This window comes from Chelon labrosus (assembly GCF_963514085.1).
Source record: "Chelon labrosus genome assembly, chromosome: 11".
In the NCBI taxonomy this organism is placed as follows: Eukaryota; Metazoa; Chordata; class Actinopteri; order Mugiliformes; family Mugilidae; genus Chelon; species Chelon labrosus.
Window position 1 is genome coordinate 10,183,027 of NC_140344.1, and position 15,465 is coordinate 10,198,491.

Genomic DNA, 15,465 nt, shown 5'->3' on the forward strand with positions numbered 1-15,465 from the left:
AACTGGTTTATATACAGTGTTCAGTGATATATACACACACACACACTGCCTGGACAAAAAAAAAGTCACCACCTGGATTTAACTAAGCAAAACCTCTCATTTCTTAAACAACCATGTCGAAAAACACATCTCGTGGTCGTGGAAAAGATGTTAGTCTGTTTGAGAAGGGTCAAATCATTGGCTTGCATCAAGCAGAGAAAATATCCAAGGTGATTGCAGAAACTACTAAAATTGGGTTACGAACTGTCCAACGCATTATTAAAAACTGGAAGGATAGTGGGGAACCATCGTCTACGAGGAAGTAATGTGGTCTGATGAGTCCAGATTTACCCTGTTCCAGAGTGATGGGGGCATCAGGGTAAGAAGAGAGGCAGATGAAGTGATGCGCCCATCATGCCTAGTGCCTACTGTACAAGCCTGTGGGGGCAGTGCAGTTTTTTCTTTTAAGAAATTAATTTTGGATCAAACTTTTCAGCTTAACATTCACTGAACACCTACATTAGGGACAGCGCACCCGCAGTAAAGAGAGTAAAATGGCAAATTGTTGACAAATTGGCAAATGGCAAAACTATGTTGTCGTCAAGTTGAACAACTGATTTTGCCTCGCTCTTTAAACACACACCTCTTCATTAATTTATTGTATTAAGTTGCAGTGTTTCTGTTTCAATGTTTTTATTAACACCTGTGCTGTGTTTGTGGCGTCTATTCAGGAGGAAGAGTCAGCAGGCGGAGAGGGAGTATGAGAAGGTGAAACACCAGCTTGAGAATCTGGAAGAGAGCGTACGAGACCGCTGCAAGAAAGAATTCACAGGTACCAACCGTGCAGCTGTGTGAGAAAGCTCGACCATATTGCTAATGCCCCTCACAGGATCAATGTTTCTAAGAAGCTGTAAAGTAATGAAGTGCTTCATAGCTCTGATTACATTTTTTTGATGTATTGTACCGCAGTGAATTGAATAAATTCTCCCACTTAACGTCATGTTATCATCGTTATGAGAAGCAGTTTTGCTGTAGCAGTAATAGAAAACAATCTGTCACCGATGAAATAATTTTCCTGGCGACACTTTCTGCTCTCTGCCTCTCGCAACAACATGATTGAGACAGATGAGCGGTGTGCAAATGACAAGAGCTGCTTATTGAAAAGAAACGAGGTTGTTTCTTCTTGTTTCTGTCTCATAGACTTGATGATCGAGATGGAGGACCACACCAACGACCTGAGTGAGGGACGAATCCCCTTCCTGGACTACAAGACCTACACAGACCGGGTCTTCTTCCTGCCTTCTAAGGATGGTGCCAATGATGTGATGATCACAGGGAAGCTAGACATCCCAGAGGCACGGAGGGCCACAGTGACTCAGGCGCTCAACCAGTTCTCAAACCTCCTGAACTCCAAGACATTCCTCATTAATGTAATTATACACTACATGCATGAATGACCGCATTTACATGGACAATATTTCTTTAACCCAACTGAAATTAATCCTGATAGTTGAGTGTTTACGTGCACGCTAGACAAAATTATCCAATTAACATGCTCCACAAGATCAGTCAGAACACTAAATTCTTGTTTGAACAGTTCGCTTTTTTAGCATCTGTTGAGTTGTTTAACAGTCACTTAGTGTTTTGTTTCTGTCTCCTGGAAACTCCGATCAAGCGCTTACATAGCTATCTGATGGTAACATTTTCCTACGAATTATCGAAGGTTTACACCACTGCTCTTTGAAATTCCCTCCAATCAGGCCGGTCTGTTCCGACTGAGGTGGTTACAGGAAACATTTTTATTCTGATACTAAACTAAAACACATATCTAAAATGTTCTTTAGATATGTCTTTATACTGGCACCAGTATTGAACTATTGAATGGATCACTGTTGAGCTTTAGAAAGTCATTTATGATTCTTGGATGATGCATGACTTCGACGAACCCCTGACTTTTCCTCTAACACCACCAGCAGGTTGACATTTGTGCCTCCAAGTGAAATATCGACAACCGTTGGATGGATTGCCATAAATTTCAGCATTTCTACGCCCCACAGGATAATTTGCAAAAACTTCAGTGATCCCCTGACATTTCCTCTGGCACAATAATCAAATCTATCAAATCTGTGTTCACTACTTCATTCGCTATGATCAAATACTTGTGAGACATTCCCATCCGCCTCGGCAAGAGCTAGCATGCTGACACTAAACTAAGATGGCAAACACGGTGGTCACTACTCTCAAACATAAAGACATCAGTACAGCAGTTGTATATTGTCACAGAAAACAAAGTGCTGCTGTGTCAGTGCAGCCTCACATCTAGCAGCTCGTATGGCTAATGTATCAGTCTAAAATAAAACATGTAAACGCCTGTATTATCCTATACGTTATTTAGTTTATAATGCAGCATTAATAGACTTTACATACAAGTCTGGATCTATGTATTTTTTTGTATTTACAACAACTCCCTCTCAGCTCATCAAATGCGCAGCACAAACCCTCTTGTCCCTGAGCATAACTGGAAACATCTCACTCGTACAGAGCAGAGTTGTGGAGTGGTTTTTGAATGAACTCAACTGGCCTTGTGTATTATCTTGAAAGGAGTACATCACAAGGTGCAACAGTATGGCTGTTCTGTGTGCTAAAGGACGACAGTGGAGTTTCAGAGCACATAGCCATAAACTGGCTGCATCTATAGCTGCCAAGCCAATCTACCCAAAAGGTAGCAGGATAAATTCATTGCTGGTTTTCTGACAATAGGTGGCAATAAAAGGATAAGATCAAACTGACATTATCCATAGGTTCTTTATTTATTTGTGTATGATTTTTGTAAAATCCTCTAATGTGGTGCTGACTCCTCTAGGAAAAAAAAAAACTACACATTTCCATTTCCAGTTCTTTGAGTTGTGCACTTGTGTCATGTTTCTAGGCAGTGAATTACAACATTAGAAGTGAGAAGCAGAAGACATAGCGCAGGGCAACGTGTGAAGATTTCTATTAATCCAATATTGCTGGCACAGAAACAGCCTCAGAGGTGTTAACTGCATATGTGGGGTTATTCATCTTCAACTGTCTAGTACCATTTCCAAGCCACAATAGTTTACATGGCAGATCTGAAGTTACCTTGATAATTATAATTCTTACCAGCGTTAGTCTTATTGTAATTTGAAAGCACATTTTGTCTCATTTGCTTCGTACAAGTCTCACCTTGCATGATTTATTTAGCTTTTCATTCGCCTGTTCCTGTGTGCTTGTGATTCTGTGTTCGTAGTTTATCCGAACCTTGGAGCGCAGTCATGACTTCAACGCCAGGGCCAAGGTGTACTTCGCCTCCCTGCTGACGGTGGCTCTGCATGGGAAGCTGGAATACTACACCGACATTATGAGGACGCTGCTGCTGGAGCTGATGGAGGAGTACGTCCACAGCAAGAACCCCAAACTCATGCTGCGCAGGTGAGTGAGGACCAGCTCAGTGCTGCCTGTCTGCAGATACTGGTCCAGTGACAATGTAAAATATTTCAATGCTATTTTGTTGTGCAACTAGACGTCTGTGCCTTAACCAGTTTATCCAGGCGTTTGTGGTTTAAAATGATGAATCCTAAGTGCTATATTGATCGCCTACCTTCTCTTTTGCCACATGAAGGTGACAGTTTTGGTTTCAAGTGAAATATCTAGACAAACAATGACTGTGCTGCTGTTGAATCCTGTACAAAGATTCAGCGTCTCAACATCTCTGTGAGGGTGAACAAAAGCAACAGGATTTCAGTAATTTGGAGAATTTTAGCATGGCCTTAGTGCAGCCTCACAGAAACACTGTACTCGTTTCTCGTATTCGTTTATCAACTTTTTCTCAGAGACTGTGAAATGTCCTCTTCTCCAGCTCTATTATCAGAATCAGCCCATATCTAAATTCTGGCACAGATATTAACAGCCAGTTGAGGCGGACTGGGATTCAGTTCAAGATGTAGCGGACTGTTTCGTTCTTTTGCCATGTTTTTTTTTGTTGAATTTTGCACTGACTACTGTAGTCCACTCTCCAGGCTGCTGGGCAATCTATTCCAGTTCTCGTCCTTCTGTTCCTCCGTCTGTTTTTTTTTTTTTTTCAAGCACAATATGTTAATATGAGTCTTCTTTTGCGGTTGTTCTTCCTCGTCTTCTTGTCCTGCAGCTCGTGACTAATAGGATGTATTTCTAAAGTGTTTGTATCAGCTTCCTGCGAGTTGCTCTGCATATTCATGGGTCGGGAAGATTTTCATAGAGGTTTTCAGGAGAATAAAACCTTTTCATAACAACTGTCATCAGCTGAGCCATAGATTGCCTTCAGTACTTGAGCCAAGATCTAATCTGAATCAAATTCCATGTGTCCTTTTCACCAAGATTAGGGAGTTTTACAAAAACCTGTCATGTCTCATTTAAAACGGATTTTAAAATAATAACCAATTATTATTACATTTACTGGCATTTTATGGAGCTTGCCAAACACTGTGGATGTTTTTCTCTGATTCTACCTAATTGTAATTGCTCACTGTTTTCTCCCTTGGCAATATTTCATCATTTCTTTGTTGAATTAGACGCTGTAAACATTCAGCTGAGTAATTTGATTGAAGTAAACAGCCTCAAGAAGACGACAGCTTTAGTGTTCTTTGATCATGACCCTTTATTTCACTGTAATGATCATGTCAAGGTGAAATCATCAGCTGACTGCTGACTCCTTTCTCCTCAGCAGGCCTCACTTGTCTGACAGTAGAGTCACTCATCTCTGGTGTGGGGTGGGGTGGGGTGGGGGGGGTTATGTGATCTGAACTATCTGCTGTGCCTCAGCACACTGTGACTGGCTGTTATTCAAGTACACATCTTAATTATCCCCCAATGGAGAAGCTCATTATGCTGATTAGGCCATTGTGCCAACACAGGCCCCTTTATACACAAGACACCTAATTAGGCATGCCAAGAGCTAACAATGGGGCCACCAGTGGATATCTGACATTATGATGGGCTATCTGTCAAGTGACCGCAGACAGGAGATCTGGATTGATATGTCTTGACACTGACAAGCTGTGCGGAAATTCTCTCTATTTGTCAGTGCTCTTTAATAAGTTGTCTCTCATTACACTTTTCCCAAGGGTGAATTTGGATTTAAAGCCCAACATACAGATTTATAAATACATAAACGGGCTATAAAATAGTTTTTAAATGTAACTAATCTACTGTGTTTTTCAGGTCAGAGACTGTGGTGGAGAGGATGCTGTGTAACTGGATGTCTATCTGCCTTTACCAGTTTTTGAAGGTAACATGAGTTTTGATATGCAATGATTAATAAATGTCCTTTGTTATTGAATGTAATATTTTTCAGTTCTGGACATTATGATCTACATATCACATAATTCGCTGTTTCCTAATGTCGCTAGGAAGAAATTCAAATCTTGGGAAGTCATTACATTCATAATTTACATAAAGAAATTTTAATGAATGTACGTACCACTGATACAGAAATAATGTATAACGACATGTCTCACCATTAAGCCATGGACTTTATTTATGGATTTCTCCATTTCTTTTATTAGTGCTCGTACTGTGAATTTATTTGTCTTCCAAACTGCTAATCACAACAATTAGCTTCTTGACAGCAGCTGAGGCAGCTTTTAAATGGCTCTGTGTGCCCGTGTGTGTGTGTGTGTACCAGGACTCTGCAGGCGAGCCCTTGTACAAACTGTTCCGAGCCATCAAGCACCAGATCGAGAAAGGGCCCGTGGACGCCAGAGTGAAGAAAGCCAAGTACACCCTCAACGACACAGGCCTGTTGGGTGACGATGTAGAGTACTCCGTCCTGGTGAGATGGACAGACACACACGCACACAAACTCACCCAGACCCCACACAAACACTCATACATACAAATTTAGAGACTCTGTGACAGAAAACTGCACACGCTGCTTTGAGATTGCATGGTGTTTTGAGGCTGGCGTGCAATAAAAACGACGCGCACATACACACCGTGCAGTTGCCATGGTAACCACCCCCCCAAAAGAAAAAAAAATCCCCGAGGCGACTGCCCGCTTTTGTGTGACATCCATTTTCAGTGTCAATGTTCTCAGCTCAAAAACGGCACAGGCAACACATTCCAGTATAGCAGTGAAATGCGTGGCTTAGGTGAAAGTACTACAAGTCGGTACAAGTATAGAGTACACGGCCCCTCCACCACCTCTCCTCGACCTCGCAACCTGCACCTGCTCTGTATCCATTTGAGCAGCTTTCGGGGGGTCACAAAAAGCCTGTGTGTCTCGCTTTGGTATCGCGTTTCAATAATGGAAGCTAATGTGAACACAGCTGTTTTCTGTTAAAGTCAGCACAAATAAAAGGACCCATGGGTAATGGCGTTGTCGAGGACAATTATCAAATTAGCCTGAATTACATGTCTCCCGCTGTGATGGATCGCCTCCTGTGATTGAATTACACAGGGAGGGGAAAAAAAGCAACAAGCTTGATTTCACAGGCGGATGCAGCGTCTCCTCTTGGATTTAATTCACAGTGTGCTCTTCCCGTTCACTTTAGATGTGGATGGGATTATGGGGCTGCTATTGCAATCGGATTGCTTGCCCTCCATTTGAATGCTTTGAGTGGTCACTTATTTCTAACAGAGCTGAGTGAGTGTGGGGCCGAGTTTGCTCCCGCTGAGCCGTGGTCATTAGCTGGTCAAGGTGACAAGAGTCCTGTCAGGTGTCACCGCTGTGTGTGTGTGTGTGTGTGCGTCTGCGTGTGTGGTCTTACAGAAACCCAGTTGCCATGACAACAACATCCCAATAGAGCTTGGTACGTGTGGGTGGGTGGCTGGGTGTTCTGGCCATGTTTGAATATTTCTGCATATTTGTCATGTCTGAGCACAGGTGGACTTGTGTTGCACATGTCAGTCATACAGCATCGTAATGTGTGTTAATGTGTGTGTTTGCCAGACGTTGCAAGTGCTGGTCCAAGGCGAGGGTCCAGATGTGACGCCCGTTAAGGTGCTGAACTGTGACACCATCTCGCAGGTGAAGGAGAAGATCATAGAGCAAGTTTACAGGAACCTGCCGTACTCCCTGCGGCCCAAGGTCGACAGTGTCACTCTGGGTGAGTAAATGAGGGCCACTTAAGGAGCAGATGAGTCGGAGCAGAAGCATCTGATGATGATGAATAATGTAACAGTAGGGAGTGATGAGGAGTTATATCAGTCCTGAGTGAAATGTACGTTAACCTTAAATGCATCCATCTAGTAATTGCTATTTATTGATTTCATTTTATCTCTTTGTGACATACTTTATACTCAAGTATAAATTATTTCTGTTTCTGTGAAATAAAAACCACTTCATTGAGGTTGAAAAGTTATTCACTGACAGCAACACGAAGAAATCTTTCATCCCTAAACAAAGTAATTTTTTATTTTTTTTTTGCTACCGTAGTCAGAAACCTTGGGGACTGACTTGAAAGGCGAAAACTCTGTAGACGTTTTCCAACATCAAAGCCTTTTTTTTTTATTATTTTTTTTTTAATTCCCATGCATGTCGTAGATTTCATTCCTTTATACATTTTAGATAAGCAGAGATCCATCTTCTTTCATGGCGAATCAAAAAGATAGCCCTCTCATATTTGGCAGTACTTGTTAATGAATCATACACATAATGTCACAGACGGTGCCGAGTTCGGGTCGCAAATCACAGTTAAGAATTAAATTTGAATTATTCAGAAAATCGTGATGTCACTTCTTCACCCAAAATCAACTCAAGTGTGTCATTAAAACCCAGAGAGAGGCTGAGGATAGCGGAGTTTGTTTTAGACCACATTAGTGCAGGGTAACCTCAGGGTAACAGTGGCCCATGATGAAATAATATAGTACAGGGACTTTTTGTCAAACATTTCAGCACACCTCCATAAAAAACTTTCATTAACTTCCTCTTCCTGCCTTCACCACAGAGTGGCGTCCTGGCTCAACGGGGCAGATTCTGTCAGATCTGGACTTGACTTCCCAGAAAGAAGGCAGATGGAGACGCATCAACACTCTGGCACACTACAACGTGAGTACTGACGAAATGTTTGTGGCATTATGAAACATATTGGGGAAGAAAAAAAGGACTGAAAATAGCAGGGGGATTTGAGGAAGGAGAAGAGAGTTAGATAGATGTATGTGGGCGTGTAGATGTGAATGGGGTTGAATATTTTCATGTCATCTCAGAGACTGAGCTGTACATCACAGTGATTCCAATATCTATATCTTTGTACGTACTAGCACACACCATGGGAGTTTCTGTTCGCTTTTTTCTTTTTCCACAAAAGTGGAAAATGTCTTGTGTGGTGATAACATGTCAAAAACCATTAAAGGAATCTGTCAGTATATATTGAACTTTCCTTTTAGCAAGATTAAATTCCTGGTAGTTACTCGGACTCACAATCCGCAATATAATGTCTTTATATAATAAATAATCCTCGTTTCTGTGTTTTGGTTGGAAGCAGCCTGTTTGCCTAAGATTATGCCATGTGTTGGTACATGCATCTTCTCTAATGTGTGAAGGATGGAGTGTTTACAAAAACCTGTATGCAAATATAAATCTTCGTGCGTCCACAGGTAAAATTAATTGGAAAACACAGTGTCATTTATATTTATACCTCACTGTTTGCCTTCATCAGCTTTGCAGGGCTCCTAAAATTGTTAATTTCTTCCTTCCAACTGCCTGCTTCGGGTTTGCTCTTGTCGGCCCTCAATGGCAACAGAACGCCACTAAATCTTCTTGGCACCGTATTGATCCTCGGAAAATAAAGGTCACTCACAAATATCCCCTACTTGTCCTTCTTTTTGGCCACTTAAATCCCCCTCTATCAAAGGTGCACGCCTTCCTTTCATCCTATCTGCTGATGTCTTGCGGTTGGTCTTAGACGACGGCCTCGCTGCCATAGATTCCCTGGCTGTGTCAGAGTAGTGCTAATCACAGTATTTGTGGGGTCAATAATGGGTTGACGCCAAAGAAATGGCCTGTAAATACCCCAATAAAGACCCACTGTTCATGTCCACTCAGTCGCATTGATTAGGAATTAGTTCTGGGGCACTAAAAGAGACTGCTGACCGCCGTCAGAGTAGCTATTAAATTCAAAGGTGTTCGAAGTAAGTTTGCATCGTTGTGTGTGTGTGTTGTCTGTCTAACAAAAGACTTACGTATGTTTCAGGTCCGAGATAACGCGACATTAGTTTTGTCCAGAGTCCTACACACTCAACAGAACTACGACCAGAACCAGGAAAACCACGAAGAGCGTAAGTATCTCTACAAACACATATTGTTCACAAAACACACTTGCTGGACCCAAACGAGCCCAGATCAGTAGCCCATGGCTCTTGAAAATATGTAACACTTGCCTTTGTTTTGTTTCCCCGGGGCTTTTGTCAATATCCCCACTCTCATTGAACATGCTAATACAAGCTGTTTTATGTTTAGCACACTAATGCTGAAATAATATGCACTTTTATCTTCCGCCTTTTTAATGTTCTTCTCAGAATAGTTGACTGTTTAGCATTTCTTCTCGGTTGTTCTCTCGGCATTCAAATTGACAAACACCCTCCCATTTTTTTTTTTTCTTATCCGAATATGCTCTCTAAGAGTGTGCATGAATAAATAAGAGGCAGAACTGTTAGAGGAAAGTTCTTAGTGTTGTTTTTCCCCCCCAACAGGAAATGCTCTGTTGGAAGATGATAAAGTGTTTCACTTGGTGAGGCCGGCAGACGAACTGGATGAGATCAAGTCAAAACGAGGAAGCATAAAGGACAAGTCGATGACCAAAGCCATTACAGAGATCTATCTAACGCGACTCCTTTCTGTCAAGGTACACTGCAAAGACAAAACCATTTATGCAGTCAGACCTTTGTTAAGTAACTATCCAGTGCGCTTTTCAACAAGGGTTTTTTGAGGTAAAGTTTGGAAAGGGCAGAGAACGCACAAATACTCTCTGCAAAAACTGAAATATGTACACTTCCATTGCGTGCAAATAGCTATGTCTCAGGCCTCTGATATTTCTGGCCGTGCTCTCTGTCTCCGCCGCGACTCACATTATTTGTGGCCCCTTTCAGGGAACGCTGCAGCAGTTTGTGGATGACTTCTTCCGCAGCGTGCTGTGCTCTGGGGCAGTGGTCCCACCAGCTGTCAAATATTTCTTCGACTTCTTGGATGAGCAAGCGCTGAAACACAACAATGTGGACGAGGAAACCATCCATATCTGGAAGACTAATAGGTAAAAATATAGAGGACAATGGCATACTCTGATAGTCACTATTCATACAACTCTTATTATCTTATTTACTTAAGTAAGTACCACAATGTAGAACACTTCATTACAGGCAAAATACCCTCAGACTGATCCTACTTTCAGTAAATGTGCAGAAAATCTTGTTTTAGATTGTATGCATGTATCAGTAATATTTTACTGTTTGAGGTGGAGCTTGATTTTAACAACTGTAAAGATCATTTATTTAGTCATGTGGTTCTTCAATGTATTGTCAACATTTAATAACACAATCTCTATTCATAATCTCCTTTTTCTCATCCGTTCCATCGTCGCAGTGCTTTTTTTTTTTTTATAATTTCCATTTTTCCCACTATTCTTCCAGCTGTACTTCTTGTAGTTAGATAGCTCAACTTTTCCATTAAGAAGTTTTCTTCAACAGTCATTGTCACTGGTACTGTGTGAATGGAGTGCTACCTTCCCTGAGTTCATCCTAATAGCTTTTTTCCCTCCCTGCTATTAACAGTATTTTAACCAGATATCTTTACATACATTAAGCATTGCTTCCCATTACATTTTCATCTGAGAGAAAGATTTAAAAAAAAAAAAAAAAAAGAAAAAACAGACATGTCATCAGGACCTTTTTATCAGAGTGCTAGTTGTAACACTTTGCATAAAATTACAGTGCTTTTCTGGCATTACAAAAAAAAAAAGAAAGCATGTGAGTGATCTTCATAGAATAGTCCACTCCTTTCCAATATATCTGTTTTCCTTTCATTTTTAATGTTTAATGGTAGTTGGGGGACGTATGCTGATATGTTTCACAAAGGATTATCTGTCATTTGAGTATTAGGTTTTGTTTTTATATTTTCTTCTGAAAATATAAACTGTTTTAAATGTAATGATATGAGAAGCTTGTGGTCAAATAATTTTTGACCAATAATTTAAACTGAGAACTACCTTGTTCTACAATAAAAAGTACATTTGGGGAAAATGGAGTGTGATACTGGTAGAAAGTAACCTAAAACGGGACTACTCCAATGAAATAGGTCATATTTGTTCTTGACCACAATACTCACAAAAACTGTCACACACACAAACAGCAATCTAGTTCTGACCAATGCTACAAATCTTGCCGCCGGAGATACAGTAACTCTCCAAGAAACAAAACTTACTTATCCCAGAAAAGGGTTGAATACAAATGCGCAATTTCAGCTTACTTAGTTTGCATTTGCAATCCCCCGGCTCCCATGCGACATTTAAGTGCATAAATTAGTGTCACGTCGGCCAAGGCTCAAGCATACAAGACGGCGTGTTGCATGTAGATTCCAGTGATTGACGCAAGGCTGGCAAGAGAGCACCCACACAAGGACAGGAGATGAGCGATTTAATTACTTACTACTCTCCACGCCACACTCTGCATCCGCCCGTTCTGTTTATCAAATCAACTGAGGGCCATGTATTAAATATGAATGTGTGTATGAGGCATAACAACAAACAAACATGGTAATTATGTCCCAGGCTAATTTAATTCTGTGATTATAGCAACATTGCTATTTTTATGCTTCCATTGTATTCTCTCTGCAGCCTTCTCTGGAGATATTACCAAACCAGTATGAGCTTTACACGGTGTGCGTTTCTCGTCTCAGATGGCAGTATATTCGCACCGTTCAGGGAAAAACGTTTTTGTGGGAACTACAGTATTTTGGGGGGTTGTTTTGAATTCACAAGCCGATATGAGGTTAGGAAGGGCCGTGTGGAGCTTGTGTTTAGCCGTTCAGGAGGGAAATTAGCGAAAGCACTGGAGCATTACTAGTCAGTAGTCTGTGGTTAAGGTTGTTAGGCTGCACTGGAGCTTCAGAGGTCAAAGTTTTGCAGTTACTTTATTATTTCTAATCACTGTTCGTAGACGAGCATCATTGACTGTTGCTTTGCACATATCCCTCTTGTTATTATATATATATAAAAAAGTCTTCTAAGGCCATTTTTATCTTTTTCATTTTCTTTGAGCAGCAATAATTCCCACAGAGGTCGGCATCATATGAAATAGTAATATAAACTGACAGTCAAGGCTATTGTTGTGAATAAAATGACACCTACAAGAAAGGCTTTTCTCTGTCCCTGTTATTATCTTGTACTGCGCTCAATTGCACCTCAGGCAAGTGGTCTCACACGTGAAATCCCTCCCTGACTTAAATGAATTCATAGACGTAATATGTTTGATTAGATTTTCATCCATTCTGAAGCAATAATAATGATATCAGCCGCGATGACAGGCCAAATTCTTTCCCCTTTTCTCGCGCAGCCTGCCTCTGCGCTTCTGGGTGAACATCCTCAAGAACCCCCACTTCATCTTCGACGTCCACGTGACTGAAGTGGTGGACGCCTCGCTCTCTGTCATCGCCCAGACCTTCATGGATGCCTGCACCAAGAGCGAGCACAAACTCAGCCGGGTGAGTGGAAGTGAATGGAGGGAGGAGGAGTGGAAAAGTGGGCAGGAATGAGGTGAAAGAGTAAGAGGGAAGATGGGAGAAAAGATGAACAAGATGAGAGCAAAGTGGATTATAGGAGAAGTAAAATGGGGTGAGAGGAGGAGTGTCATAGGTCAGTCAGTCTGAAGTGCCATCATTTTTACTTCTGTATGTCCATTTTTTTTTTTGTCTCTAGGACTCTCCAAGTAACAAACTACTCTATGCAAAGGAAATCTCCTCCTATAAGAAGATGGTGGATGAGTGAGTACTGTCAGCACTTTACCTCTGGTTTATTTGAAGTTTAAAATGCCTCCAGATTGTGGACCTTTTTCACTTAAACATGAAATAATAGAGCGATCTTATCTCCTCTGTGTGTGTAGTTACTACAAGGGCATCAGGCAGATGGTACCCGTCAGTGACCAGGACATGAACACTCATTTGGCAGAGGTGTCAAGGGTGAGAAACAGAGCTGTCATTATCTAGTTTATCTTTCTAGTAAAGTTACAATCCTTAAGTTGGTTGATTTGGTGACACCAGTGTTTACTAGGTGTGGAGGGAAGGGAATCAATGGATCATTTTATCATGATATCTTGCATCAAAATAATATAAATTTAACTTTCTGGTACTGTAATAACAAAATTAGTTAGTAGTAGTTAGTAAGGTGAGTCCACTAGATAATGCGGAATTTTATTCCTGCTGAGGTAAGGTGGAGAAAAAAAACAATTAAGCAATTAAAAAAAACATATGATCTTATTATGGATGTTCTTGAACTACCCAAATAAAATACTCCAAACACAAGCGCTAACCTCACAGATGCCTTGAAAGTTTTCTTTTGATCATAATTTGGATTCATGATTAAAATCACAATAATATCAGTATTGTGTATTATTTAACCTCATAATCTCGTATTCTAGGACGTTTGGTGAATTCCACCCCTAGTTCTTACTATAGCAGTTGCAAATGTGTTTGAGCTGCAGATCTGTATTGCAGTTCTGATTTTTTAAACCTAGAAACAAAAAGTAGTTCCTTCAGCTGCAAAAAGTTTGTAGCTACCTCTTTAACCTTTAAATTGTCCTTTATGTTCCCCAGTCCCACACGGACAAACTGAACACACAAGTGGCTCTCCATCAGCTTTACCAGTACGCCAGCAAACACTATGATGCGGTAAGAGGACCTTCTTTTTCCTATCGCACCCAAAGGAGGCTATTTCACTGAATGCACTACTGCCCACTATATTATTACTTTTCCTTTTTCCCCCCACTCTTGATATGCCAGAAGAGTGATTGTATGAAATTTTAATTGAAAGCATTTCGCTGGGATGTGAATTGGAAAATTGCTCTGGGAATTGATTTTTAAGCGTCCATTGTGCATTGCCACTTGAGGTCACGAAAAGGGGATAAACAAAACCTAATGAACAAGTTGGGTAAACAAATGGGGCTGTCAGTCTCCCTTAAGTGGGGCTCACAAACAATAACAGCTTATATGACGTGACTGTTGATGTCAAATAACACCATTCTCTCCCCCCCACTCTAAACCCTTTTTCGTCCCCTTTGTCTTGCGCTTCTGCTCTGTCCGTCCCTGTTCTCCTTGTTTCTTCGCTTTCCTGCCGCCCCCCGCCCAATTCTGCCTCTGCCTCTTCTTCGCTTATTATTTCCGACTTCCCTGCCATTCTCCTCCATTCTTGTCCTTCTCACCTCCCCTCCTCTTTTCAGATCATCGCATCCCTAGATGAGGACCCAGCTGCCCAGAGTAAACAGCTGACCCTGCGGCTCCTGCAGATAACATCCGCACTGGAAAACAAAGTGGCTGATCTCTAACACACTGAGTGGAGGGAGGGAGGGAGGGGAATGGAGGGATATTGCCAGTGACTACAGGGGCTTATTTCTTCTTTTCAGAAAATAAAACATGGAAATAAGGAAATGAGAGATGGTACTCATGTGGGCGTCTATATTGTCCAATTTGGCCCGGGGGCAATTTTCTGTTCTGCGGAGTAACAGGGACTAATGAAATGCAGATAGAGAGCAAAATGATGGGTTACGCTGTCATAGGTACGCCTTAAAGCTCACTTGCCAAACCTTAAAGGTCTGCGCACTCACTCATGCTTCACTGAATATATTGCTCCCACAATGCAGTGCGGGAGAACTCTCTCCGAGAATTAAGCCCCTCTGTGGAGCACTGGCACAGAAGATAATCAGATGTTCAATTTCTCTCTGTGCAGAAAAGGTTTTAAGAGTTGTATTATATATTTTTTTTATTGTGCAGTCTTTATGCGGAAAGCTTTATAAGGAAAAAAATCTTTTTAAATGGATCACCTTGTGTGCGGATAGTGTTTTTATTAGCCTGTGTGTGTGTGTGTGTGTGTGTGCTTAGATGTCTGCGTGAAGTCCAACGTGTGAACGAGAGCGCGTGTTGATAATCTCGAGCGTGTGTTGGTGCGCATTGTAAACGTGCGAGTGTGTGGGAATGTGCGTGCACACACAGGATGCCTACTGGCAGGCGTGAGGGCGAAGGGACGCCTGCTTTCTGTCATTTGAATCCCCTATACCCAGTAACACACTGGAGCCTGTGCTCTCGCTGAGCTTTATGACAGAGACCAAAGGGTCCTCACAGGGACGCTGGTTAATCTAGCAATGTACAGGCTCAAATGAATGACAGGTCACCGGTAGTTCCAGAAATATTTGAGTTAAATTCTTTGCTTTTGACTCAGATTTGCTTCAAGCTGGTTTTGTCATTTGTGCTGGCTGAAATTGATAATAGCACAGTTTGTGTCCCTTTAC

General features: G+C 41.5%; 1 protein-coding gene across 3 annotated transcripts in view; it reads left to right on the forward strand.

The window, feature by feature from the left end:
• The window catches only part of plxnb2b (plexin b2b), a 109,757-nt gene extending 95,236 nt beyond the window's left edge, over window positions 1–14,521 (forward strand). For all 3 annotated transcript variants that reach the window (XM_084555453.1, XM_084555451.1, XM_084555452.1), the window contains 15 exons: window positions 711–811; window positions 1,180–1,409; window positions 3,251–3,432; window positions 5,200–5,266; window positions 5,663–5,809; window positions 6,929–7,085; window positions 7,926–8,026; window positions 9,171–9,255; window positions 9,670–9,821; window positions 10,066–10,226; window positions 12,523–12,670; window positions 12,885–12,949; window positions 13,069–13,144; window positions 13,778–13,852; window positions 14,401–14,521. In XM_084555453.1, the coding sequence (XP_084411579.1) occupies window positions 711–811; window positions 1,180–1,409; window positions 3,251–3,432; window positions 5,200–5,266; window positions 5,663–5,809; window positions 6,929–7,085; window positions 7,926–8,026; window positions 9,171–9,255; window positions 9,670–9,821; window positions 10,066–10,226; window positions 12,523–12,670; window positions 12,885–12,949; window positions 13,069–13,144; window positions 13,778–13,852; window positions 14,401–14,505 (1,852 nt within the window). In that variant the 3' untranslated portion in view covers window positions 14,506–14,521. The remainder of the gene's footprint in view (window positions 1–710; window positions 812–1,179; window positions 1,410–3,250; window positions 3,433–5,199; window positions 5,267–5,662; window positions 5,810–6,928; window positions 7,086–7,925; window positions 8,027–9,170; window positions 9,256–9,669; window positions 9,822–10,065; window positions 10,227–12,522; window positions 12,671–12,884; window positions 12,950–13,068; window positions 13,145–13,777; window positions 13,853–14,400) is intronic.
• Window positions 14,522–15,465: the final 944 nt, after the last annotated feature.